Genomic DNA, 12,790 nt, shown 5'->3' on the forward strand with positions numbered 1-12,790 from the left:
TGCTCTGCACTCCAAAACCTCTCTAGTCATAACTCATAACTATCCTACTATGTTTGCAACTCTGAAAGTTTAGTGCTCTAGTTACAAACCACTCTATCTGTTCTTCTAAAGACTGGCATGCTGGTTAATTTTTGCCATGATGCATGCTAGAGCCATGGGAAAGAGGAAACATCAAATGAGGTGAGGGGTTACCTCCATCAGACTGGCCTGTGGACCTATCTCTAGAGCATTTTTGATTAGTGATTGATGTGTGAGGGACCAGCTCACTTTGGATGGTGCCAGCCCTGAGCACCCATCCCACATGCTTCCTGGGTTATATAAGAAAGAAGGCTGAAGAAGCCATAGAAAGCAAGCCAGTAAACAATGTTCCTCCATGGCTCCTGCCTCTTCTCCTGCTTGAGTTGTTTCCCAGATTTCCCTTAATAAATAAACTCAGTCCTCCCCAACATGTTTTTGGTCAGTGTTTTATCACACAACAGAAACAAACTAGGACAGAAATCAGCACCAGCATGTGGGCTTCTGCTATGAACAAGCAAACCATGTTAGCTTTTAGAGGAATATGGAAGACTTTCAAACAACTGCACAGCATAAGCAGAAATTAATTTGCCAATCTAGTATGAGTCCAGAACACACAGTTCTGCAAGCAGTGTGGACTATGGAGACCAAACTCAGAGGGTTTCAGAGGGGAACAATACTAGAAACTGGACTACAGGCCATTTGTGTGGTGTTTTGGCAAGAATTTGGCTATCTTCTTCCCCTATCGGGAGAATTTGCCTAAGGGTAAATTAAAAAGTAATGAACTGGTAGAGTAGCACAGGCCTTTAATGCCAGCACTGGAAGGCAGACAGGCAGGCTTGGTTTACACAACAAGTTTCAGGCAGAACTATATAGAGACCTAGTCTTTAAAAAAAAAAAAATAAAAAAAAAAATGAACTAATTTCTTTGGTGGAGAAATATTATTTCATGACTGAATAATGTTAAGGCTGAGGCATGGTTATTATTAATATCACTTATTCAGGTCTATAATGAAAAAGAACAACTGGGCAGAAAAATATAAATATTCTATTGGAGAGTAAAAGGGCACCAAAAAGCTAAGCACAGCCAAGGCATGTACTACATTAAAGACTATAATGGGTAGAGATTAGTACCATTCAGGAGAGGCCTGCTCTGCCCTGGAACAAAGGGAAGGGTGTCTTAGGGCAAGACACTCCCTCTTCCCCCAAGCTAAATATCCAACTTGTGAAAGGAAAAGAACTAAGGCGTTTTCTGCTCCTAGGAAAGCAACTGCACACAAAGGCTGCTGCTGATGTGGTTGAAGCACAGGAGGGCCCACCCTAAGTTGGCAGTCAAACTTAACAGTGTCCTCTATATGGTACTGGCTTTAGAGGCATGGAGGATGAAAGAATGAAGAGGTCATGTATTCCTCCTCTATGATTTCAGACAGCCACTGAAACAAGACAGCATGTGGAACAGGAACCCCTTCCACGCTGTGAGAAGCCACTGTATGAAAGCTGTGAAAGTGAATCCTGGATTGTAATGGAGACTCCCAACATGTTTGAGAGATGCGGAGCTATGAGACAACTGCATAGGAAAGGGCATACAGAGAATGGAACCAGCCCAAAAGAGAGATGGAGGAGAGCCAATCAAAACCCTTTGATATGGGACATTGGAAGCTTCAAGATTTGATGTTTGCCCTGGTGGGTTTCAGTCTTGCTTTGGTCCAATAATCCCTTTGTCCCCACTGCTCCCTTTTGGAATGGCAACATCTATTCTGTGGGAAGTACATGAAGGAAGTCCTGAGTGAATGTGTGCTGCTGGCATGAGCATGGCCATGTCAAGGACTCCAATGCCTCAGCCCGGTGGGAATGGTAAACCTTCCCCAGGTGAGGCTCAGAATGATGGCAAAGCCTTCCTATGGGTCTGAGTATGAATACTGATAGTGTGTACAGAAAATGTCCACCATAGCTTTTTCTTCCTGGATATGTATGGCCTGAGGACTGCTCCCCTATTGAGATTAGCTAAACCCGTTTCCTTGATTCAACTGTATACCATAAGGCACACCTCCTTGTTGGTATGCAATAACCCTGCCCTTCTGGTTCAACTGCATATAATAAACATACTCTGAGCTCCCAGTGCTGTGGCTCCTCCATTGCAGAGCCCAGTCCACCTGTTCCCAGCTTTTCTGCCTCTGCATGTCTATCTTTCCTTCATAACCTTGAGGGCCCCAGTTAGATCAATCCCTGAGCTCATACAAGGATATGGCACCATTCCTTTATATGATAGAAATATGTAACCTGCTTTTTTTATTTTATAGAAGATTACAGTTAATAAATTACCTTGAGTCTGAAAACAGATGTTCAACTTTGGGTCTTTAATCAATGGTAAGACTATGACAGATTAAGGGGACTTCTGAGGTTGGACTAAATCATTTTGCATTATAATATGGCAGTAAGTCTATAGAGGCCAGGGAATATGTGTTTTGAATGAAAAATGTTCCCACAGTCTAGGACTCTTGGTTTCCAGTTGGTGGCACTGGGAAGGTTTGGTTGGCATAGCCTTGCTGGTGGAAATACGTCACTGGGGGTGGATTCTGAAATTATATGGCCATGCTCTACTTAAAGTTTGCTTTCTCTGCTTCAGGCTTACTACATATGAGAAGGTGAGCTCTCAACTTCTTGTGCTTACCTACTATAAACTATCTGAAACCATAAGCCAAAATAAATTCATTTGTAAATTGATTTTTATCATGGAGTTTTATCACAGCTACAGAAAAGGAATTAATGCATCAGGCAAATCCCCTTTTTTGTTTTTTTACTGTTTTGTTTTTGTTTTTGTTTTTTGAGACAGGGTTTCTCTGTGTAACTATTGCTGTCCTGGAACTAACTCTGTAGATGAGGCTGGCCTCAAACTCACAAAGATCTGTCTGCCTCGGCCTCCACAGTGCTGGGATTAAAGGCATATTCCATCACAGCCCAGCCCCTTTTCTGTAGTGAGATATCCACTCCACCCACACCTGTTTCGGGGAAGGATAGGCCTGGGGTCCCCGATCCCAGCTCGCTCTCTTGCTTCATGTTCAGGTTGCAGATAGCATCCAGACGGCAGGGTGGCATCCATGGAGTGGAAACCCACAGTAGTCATCTGTTTCATGTGTAAGTGACTTCTCCCTGAATAAACCTGACTTAACTTATACTGAGTCCAGTGAATCTTAATTCCAATGCAATACTTTTCTGGTTTCTAACAGGAAAGAAATTATACATCCAACCCAATTACAACAAATTGTACTGCCATGAAAATCTCAATATAACCAAATTGTTTATATTATTTCTCCAATTCTCTATATCTTACAATAGCTACAACATAACAACCTATATCTCATAGTGTTTACAGTCTATAACAACCCTTCATAGCTAAAATATGCAGGTGTCTGCTCTACTTTGACCCATCATGTCTTTGGATCCTTCAGCCAAGTTTAATCTTTTCACAGCACCATCAAAGAAACATGTCACCTTGTTTATCACATCACAAAGTCATTTTATTTGAGAGCAGATATGTGATGGGATCTTACAACACTGACCTCACAAAAAGGCAACTCAAAACACATTAACTACAAGTACCAGGTACATGTGAGCTATAAATACAGTTTTTTAAAACCCCAGAATTGAAATTGCAGTCTACAAGTAGCAGATATGGGGGAATCCCTGAAGTACACTTACTGACTTACCTTCGCTGGCATTTTCTTTCAGCTGTTCTTCATATTCCTGCATTGCTGACACACAGCTGTTATGAATCAGTTCCCCCAGGCGTTTCAGGTCTGCCACAGACTTATCCACTAGCTCAGCATCACGCGCTATGCACTCCAGCCTGGAAAAGAACAAAAATCAAAACACTGTGCCTGCTTTGCTATCACATGAAGGCTACTAGGTCTCAGAAGTGCTCGATATTGAAAGATGCTTGCTATAGGAGTCAGTTCAAGGATAACAAGAATGTTGTACAATAACTAAGGCATATCCATAATCAAGAATTGCTTTGGGGCAGGAGAAATGGCTCAGAAATTAAGAGCACTGGCTGTTCTTCCAGAGGTCCTGAGTTCAATTCCCAGCAACCCATGGTGGCTCATAACCACCTATAATGAGATATAGTGCCCTCTTCTGGCCTGCAGGCAGAACACTGTACACATAGTAAAAAAGGTGTGCAGTGGTGGTGTACACCCTTAATCTGAGGAGGCAGAGGCAGGTGCATCTCTGAGTTTGAGGCCAGCCTGGTCTACAGAGTGAGTTCCAGGACAGCAAGGCTACACTAACAAACCCTGTCTTGAAAAATAACAAGAAAAGAATTGCCTTGGGCTATCCCACAAAATAAAGCAACCCTAACATCATTGAAAAAAGAATCTGAGCTTGTTTTACTCTACAAATGAGCTGTCTACTACTCTTAGCATGTGAGGTTCCTAAAGAATATACACATTAGTTTGCCTTTTTGTGTTCATTTTCTTTACTTCTGTTTCTAGCAACTGCAATCCTCCTAGAAGCATAGGAGCTTTATGTCACACCAAGTATATAAATTCACTGACTAAGCTAGCCTGTCTAAAAACTCAGACTCACTTTTCCACACCCAGCAGGTTTTACACTAACTTCTTCAAAGATGAGAAGTTTGCATTTGGATGCTCAAACAGTCCCAGAGACATGCTGTACCTGACTGTAATGGACTACTCTATTTTACTGCTTCCTCTCCCAATGGAAAGATAAAACCAAAGCATATACTTAGGATGTTTACCAGGCCCAGAAGTTCCCAAGAGATAGGAATCTGACATGTCCTTTAAACCAGTGTTCTTATTTGAAGGGTACATGATGACTGCTTATAGGGCAAGATACTAAACTATTTGAATTATCCAGATACCCTGTTTTAAAAAAAAAAAAAAAAAACCTACCTCTAAATGTATACTCTGAACAGCAGGAGCTCACTACCTTGGTAGTACTACCAAGACAACATAAGCTATTCATATTATCATCCTGGCATCCTGTTACCAGATCATGAAATCACAAAGGAGTGTAAAATCACAGAATTCACTGCCTCCATTGTCAAATGGAGCCCTGTGAGCATCCCTCCTGGACTACTCTTTACCATGCAGTCAGCATGCATGTGCCTCATCTCCCTCATTCAGACAAAACTTCTAAATGGTCAGTCTATAGATGCCACCTGTGCTACCTCTCCAAAATGGGGCATGCACCCGATATATTAATGTTTTAACAGTATCCCTCTTAGGTGGAAAACCTGCTCCCAGCATTAGTATTAAATGGAAAATATGACCTCTCTCACTGAAAAAAAAAAAAAAAAAAAAAAAAAGCCTATGATATAATAAACGTAAAAAGAGAACAGATCTATTATTGGTCTTACCTTTCAAGAGGGAGACCAAACTTCTTATAAGCCTTGATGAACCTAAGAATATGATCAACAAAATGAATTTAAAAAACCACAAGTATTAACTGCACAAATGCCACAATACCCTGTCACAAAGTCAAGAGACTGACACAATCCTAGCATCTAATAAGTGAACCCTGAGTGCTTCTGAACTGGTCAGCCTAACGGTATTCAAGCACTATTCAAGGTAGACACCAAGTTTATTCTCGGTGACCAATCACGACCTAGAAATGCGGCTGCACTGGCATGTTCTTTTTAGAAGGAAGAAGGCACAACAGCTCTACTATGATGAAACCCTAATATCATTACCCAGTGGCCAATTCAGTCCATTAACTCTTTGCTTTCTGAATTGCAATATTTCTCTCTATTTTACAGTTAATGATACAGCTGGAAGATTTCTACAATTATCAAATAATATTTTAAATTAAGCAGAACTATATACAATATATACATATATACATACACATGTACAATTTAAAACTTACCCAAAAACTATTCAGGAAACTATTGACTGCTGCCCACCCCTGTCCAGTCTCTCCCTTTAATCATGCTGCTCATCACCCACCCCCCTCACCATTCCATGCTAACTACCATCACTTTCAATTAAAAGCAAGATGTCACAGCATATCATTTGCATCACTGTATCATGTCAAGTTACTATGAAAGCTGGTTATGTAACAGTTTAAGACTAGGAAAAAGAAATAAGATGTGACAACAACACTAAATATGATATAGCTAAGCAATATGAGAAAAATTGAATACAAAACCCAGTAAAGTGTTAGATATGAAATTGAACCTGAAGGTTATCCCTCAACCCTACATTTCTCCTTTATATACAATGAAATATTTTCTGTCTGAAAGAATAGGTTTTAAGATGTGAAAATAACATGGAGGCTGGGATGTAGCTCTTGCCTAGCATGCATCAGGCTCTTAGTACTGAAAATAGTCTTCAATGGTACAATAGGATTATCCAAGTAAAGTTACTTGTTTTTCCTCCACAAAAAAAAAAAAAAAAAAAAAAAAAAAAACAAAAATACCAAAACCATCAACATCAACTTTAAGGAAAACCTAGAAATTATGCAAAAGTCTGCAGCCATCTAAAACATCTGTGAAGATAATGTCTCAGAAAGAGCAAAGAATTTTCTGTCCCTGCAATTTGCTTTATTTTCAACTTCTTGAGAAATCTGTGCACCACAGCAGCCAGTGAGGAGGGCAGGTCTGAGGCGTCTCAGAAGGACTCTCCAGGGAGAAGATACACTGACTTGACCATGCATCCCAAAAGTGCAGTTCTCAGGTTTGACTTTTTTTTATTCTTTTCTTTATAATTAATTTTTGTCAATAATTATTAGTATTATGTGTATCGGTATTTTGGCTGCATAAATGTGTGTGTGCCATGTGTATGCTTGGTGTCCAGGAAGGCCAGAAGAGGGAGTCAGATGCCCTGGAACTGGAATTATAGACAGTTGGAAGTTGTTAAGTAGGTGCTGGGACTCAAACATGAGTCCTCTGCAAGAGCACCCAGTATTATTAACTGCTGGGCCATCTCCTGATTGAACTTTTTTTTTTTTTTTTATAGGAATAAGAAATATTTATGACCCGGGCATTGGTAGTGCATGCCTTTAATCCCAGCACTCGGGAGGCAGAGGCAGGTAGATCTCCGTGAGTTCGGGACCAGCCTGGTCAACAGAGCAAGTTCCAGGACACAGGCTCCAAAGCAATACAGAGAAACCCTATCTTGAAAAACAAACAAACAAACAAAAAAAAAAAAAAAAAAAAAAAAAAAAAAAAAAAAAAAAAAGAAAGAAAGAAAGGAAGGAAGGAAGAAAGGAATAAAGAAAGAAAAAGTATTTTTAGACAGCCATGTCATGTCCACAGGTCATGGTAATAACTGTATGCAAAAGTTTAACATACCAGTGGCCTGGGGCACATCACTTGGAGATAATACATCACTTGGAAATAATACAACACTGATCAAAAAATAAAAAGACCTGGGAATAAGATACCAACAGAATATCCTGAAAAGCTCTGACATACTCCTAGGAATCAGAAAGACCACACATGAGCAAGTATTTACACATGCAAAGAAAAGATCTGGGAAGGTCCTAACTTAATTCTGCACATGCAGATCCTCAAGGTCAGGCAGGGCACAGCTGTGAACAGACACACTGAGCACTAAACAAGATCCATACCAAACTTCTCAAAGTGGCTAGTAGACTTGCTAGTTTGGAATAATTGAGATTTCTGCCAGTCACTTGCTAATCACTAAACTAAAGGAGCAGAGACTTCAAAGGACATGAAGAAGAAAAAAAAAAAAAAAAACCCACACTTTACAAACCAGATGAGGAAAGTACACCAAGCTTACTAGAGAGGGAAACTATTAAGTTCAGAGTTACCATATTACATTACTTAAAACACCTGGCTTTCACCAGGCGGGGCAGCATACGCTTTTAATCCCAGCATTCCAGAGACAGAAGCAGGTAGATCTCAGTAAGCTCAAGGCCAGCCTGCTCTACAGAGTGAGTTCTAGGACAGCCAGGACTACAATGGGGAAACCCTGTGTCAAAAAATAAACAAACCATCTAGTTTTCAAACAAAACCGAATTATAGCACATGGAAAAGCACAAAGGAAAAAAAGCACACACCAACAAGAAAATTATACTTTAAGAAGTCTGGAACTGGACTTAGAAGACAACAGTCTGCTACTGTAAACATGCACACAGACTACAGCAAGTTGCACCCGAAGAACAGAAGAGTCACTAGTAAGAGGCTGTCAGTAGAAACATAGAACAGAGAAGTGGGGAGGCAGCTCAGGGCTAGAGTGCTGGCCCTCATGCATCATCCTTAGGTGTGACTCTAAGAGCGAAGAAAAAGGGAAATATAGAAAAATTTTAAAAGAAGACAATAGAATTTCTGGAGCTGAAAAGGAAAAATGGCTGGGCGGTGGTGGTGAATGCCTTTAACCCCAGCTCTCCTGAGGCAGAGACAGGCAGATCTCTGTGAGTTTGAGGCCAGCCTGGTCTACTGGGTGAGTTCCAGGACAGCCTCCAAAGCTATAGAGAAACCCTGGCTCAAAAACTCAAAAAAAAAAAGGAAATTGGAGGGATCAATAAAGGATCACAGGAGGAAAAAAAAAGAATCATAAACTTGAAAACAAAAAAAGAATGAAGACTTGATAAATAATAAAGAAATTAAGATACTGCCAGAAACTGAAAAATACAAAATTCATCCTTAGTAGACACACCGTAAAAGAAAACACTAAATGAGAACTCTTCAGGCAGATATCAAGAGAATTATGCAGTAGCTCAAGTCCATGTGAAGGAATAAATACCTCTAAGACCACCGAGTTAGCAACTATAAAAAACGATTATCAAGGGATTTTTGGCTGAACCCTTCTACCAAACTTCATAAGCAAAGACACAAAGCTGACTTCTAAATTGTGTAGATGGGCTTCCAGAGTATGAAGAGTCTGTGTGAAAACAGCATGGAAGAAGGAAGAAGGAGAGTAACTGCAGCCAAGATTTTCATAAGCCACTGACATTAAGCTGTTACACATCCAGATGTTACTTGAAATTTCCATGGAAACCACCAAGAAAATAACTTAAAAAAAAAAAAAAAAAAAAAAAAGGTAGCAATGGAAACAAGGCAGTTAGGATGGTATACTGAAGCTTGCTTGCTGACCACAACAGGCACTGGTGGAGAAGAGAAATAAAGGAATAAAGACAACACTCATAGAAGAGAAACAATCACTGCACTGCATGAAATACAGGAAGACAAAGCAGAAAGTTGTCAGAGACTTTGAAAAACTAATCTAACTCGCGGACCCTACGAGAGATGAGTCAGATTTAAAGATGCAGACCAAAATAAAAAGATGAACAATAGCATGTTTTCCATTCCAAATGTCTAAAAAGTGAGCTCAATGTCTAAAATTGATGTAAGTGAGAAAACGCAAGCTGGCCAACGAAGTATGATGTGGTCCTAGAACAGGAATGCAACCAAAATACCAGGGACTGCATTAGCACTAAACTAATGCTGACAGGGACGGGCGCAGCAAGGGCAGTGCTACTATAGAGCTACTTCTACACATAAGTTATTACAAATACACATGTGTGTTGTACACCTAAGTCTCCCTTTCCTCTTGAGAATATTCTCCAGAGTCAGGAAACTGTGAGGAAATAAAAAGACGGAAAGAGCCTGTGGTCTCAAAACTCACAGGTTAAGGACCTCCAAGAAGGAGACCCTCTGTCTCACAGGACCTCAAGGCCAGCTAGGCTACATGAGACCTACCTCCCCCCACATAACACAGCCCAAAGCAATCACTAAAACTAAACCAGGAAAGCCCGTCATCTGGGAAAACTGTAAGAACACATGAGGAAGACGTTAGATGCCTTGGCTTTGCTGCCTTTCTCACATGACCACTTTCTGCCTACCCTGTCATAAGTGTCAGGGTCCCACAAGCCAGGCTTAGAACACGTGCTTTCAGACAAAATCAAGGAAAGCAGACTGCACCAACCTTCGGATCTCTGCATCCGTAAAACCCTCCACCAGGTCTTTGCGCACACTTCGGGGGCGCCCTCTGCGCTTTGGCTTCTTATCATCATCAGAATCGTCCGTCTCACTCTCCGAAGCAGAAGATCTTTGGGCCTGCCTCTTGGACTCTGTGTCAGAATCGCTGTCATTTGTCTGAGCCTGCAAAAGAAAAGAGGCAAAGTCACACTCTAAAAGACAAAGTCATACTCTAACAGGTGTCAAGTCCAGAAATAAAAGGATTGAGCCCAGCCCAGCCCAACTTAATTGTTAGAGCTCAGTTTTCCTTAAAAAAAAAAAAAGTCAGGTGTCAGGAACTAAGGGAGGAGAAACTGCCATACTGTCAGTGATCCTGCAATGATGAAATACACTGAATTAAAAAGTGCTGGTTAATTTTTATACTATAATATATATGACACCTGGTATAAACAGTAATTCCTCAGACAACTAACTACTTTTCTTTCTTTGTCTTAGTATAATAGTACTAAGAGTATGATAGTCCCTTTGAGACAGGGTTTTCACAAGGATTAAGCACATCAGGAAGTGAAAATTCACTCAAAACTATGTCTGGCATGCAGTAACCGCTTAACAGGTTGATTTACTGTGATACTAGACAAGCTTAATAGCACCAACAAAACAGTTAATGAATTTGTTTTCTTATTTCAATGATACTGGGCAAGGAGAAATGTATCAAATGGTCTTGTTTCGTAAGCTGTACAGGCTGTGGATGTCCTCTATTAGTCATGCAATCCTTTACTATTAGACTGTAAACACTTAAGGACAGAAAAAGATCTGGCACTTAGAAACTTGAAGACAGTAGCAATGAGAACCAAACTGTTGGGGTTGTCTGCATTTTTAACCTCAAAGGCAAAATACAAACTTCTGCAAACTCAGAAATCATCCAGTCATTTCTTGAAAAGCCGATCAGCAGACTAAGAAAAAAGTCACAAGGTTGTGCCTACGCCCTGGCATCCACACCTGCATCCCTGCAGGCCTGTGTCAAGGCCTCACCCTTAACTGATCTGCACTGTGTCGCATAGGGCACAAGGTGTACTTTCACTTCACCTTTTTAGTGGAACTGCGGATTCGCGGCAGCATATAAATTTCTTCCAGCTCCTTCTGTCGTTCTTCCTCCTCCACTTTTTTCCTTTGCTCTTCTGGAATGATTTCATCCCAGTCCTTGTGAGGACGCTCTTCCAGCTCCTCTTCATCTTCCATTGTTGCAAAGTTGGCAACCTGAAGGTGAAGGGACACCCTCATCTGATATTTGCCCACTTTTAAAAACCAGCTGCCAAGCATCAACTTAAAGGGTTTTTAATTTAGAACCCTGTACTAGGACTCATAATATTACATAATCAAAATCAACTTATTTTTACCATTCTCACCTTTTATTTCCCCCAAATCCTCTTGCTAAAGCTATCAGTTCATAAAAATTTTACTAAAATTTAAGGAAATAGATACAAAAAGATAAAAACTGTAAATATTATTGAAAAGTTGTTAAATCCTCCATGTATTTCATTTGCATCACCCTCACTATAATTTAATTTGCTTAGATTGCATAAAATATTTAGTACCTAATCATCCATGAGGATCTTGTATCTCTAATTGTGATGATCAGCAGCAGCCCAGCCTCCACTCATCTAGTCAACCCATAGGCAACCTTACTCTCTTTTCTCAAAAGTGTAAGCAGTAGAAGGCATGTAGAGATTACATGTGCTCAATCAAAGGTACGCTTAATCTCAGGAGACAACAAAAACAAATCTAGAAAACATAACATTTGTAGCCTACCAAACATCTGTAGGTATCAAATGGCATGTGCCCCAAAAAAGAAACCCATGTAAGGCTGCCAGACTAGAGCTACAGCCCAACATGAGACAGCTCTGGAAGGCCCTAGCCATCTGTGCAGAGCTCCGTTTCCAGCTCCACATCTTTCACAGCCTTGCTTTCTGGCCTAAGTGTCTGATGAAACACAAAGGGGCCTTTAGAGTTTCCATTCCTCAAAGTCATCTGGAGCTAACAAGAAATCAAATCAAAACCTTACAGCATGCAGTAAAAATTAACTCAACTTCCATCAAAGATATTTTGATCTGTACAACCAGATTTTTTAAATTTCAAGGAGAAAAAAGAGGTATCATTTCTGAAATTGCTAAAAGCAAATCATCTCACGGGTCTGTCAAATTAGGTATGTTTACAATTAGTTTAGGTCTGGATATTTTACATTAACTTATTTGTCTCCATGTGTACACATGTCACTGCACATGTTATGAAGGTGAGAGGACAACCTGTAACAGTCAGCTCTTTCCCTCTACAATGTGTATTCCAGGAACCAAATTCAGGTTGGCAACAAGCACCTCCACCCAGTGAGCTATGCTGGGGACCTGTAGGTCTGCTATTGTTAAGGAGTGAAATAAAATTGATAAACATCAATATGAACACATGTTGTCAGGTCATGTAGCTGGGAATTCATTTTTTTCAAAGGGAGCATTGTGAGTGATGGGCCAAACACTGCCTGGGAAATGATCACAGCTGCACTTATGTGTGATGTTAAGAGACTAACAGCCTCACTGGGCAGTGATGTTGGCACACACCTTTAATCTCAGCACCTAGAAGGCAGAGGCAGGTAGATCTGGTCTACAGAGTGAGTTCCAGGGCAGCTAGTGTTACATAGTAAAACCCTGAGGCAAAAGAAAAAAAAAAAGAAAAAAAGAAAGAGGGAGTGGGGAAGAGAGAGAGGCAAAAAAAGAGGGGAGGGGAGGGAGGAAGAAAGAAAGCAAAAGCCTCCCTGTACCCTGCACATTGGTTCACCTAACTGTAAATACAATGCATACTTCCTCACAGAAGTGCTGTAAAT

At 40.5% G+C, this 12,790-nt stretch overlaps 1 protein-coding gene across 2 annotated transcripts in view; it reads right to left on the bottom strand.

The window, feature by feature from the left end:
• Nucleotides 1-12,790, bottom strand: part of Chd2 (chromodomain helicase DNA binding protein 2) — a 113,435-nt gene that overhangs the window by 31,815 nt on the left and 68,830 nt on the right. For both annotated transcript variants that reach the window (XM_051206522.1, XM_051206521.1), the window contains 4 exons: nucleotides 11,005-11,175; nucleotides 9,926-10,101; nucleotides 5,392-5,433; nucleotides 3,722-3,861 (listed from right to left, as the gene is read on the bottom strand). In XM_051206522.1, the coding sequence (XP_051062479.1) occupies nucleotides 3,722-3,861; nucleotides 5,392-5,433; nucleotides 9,926-10,101; nucleotides 11,005-11,175 (529 nt within the window). The remainder of the gene's footprint in view (nucleotides 1-3,721; nucleotides 3,862-5,391; nucleotides 5,434-9,925; nucleotides 10,102-11,004; nucleotides 11,176-12,790) is intronic.

Source organism: Phodopus roborovskii, unplaced genomic scaffold (genome assembly GCF_943737965.1).
Source record: "Phodopus roborovskii unplaced genomic scaffold, PHOROB, whole genome shotgun sequence".
Lineage (NCBI taxonomy): Eukaryota > Metazoa > Chordata > Mammalia > Rodentia > Cricetidae > Phodopus > Phodopus roborovskii.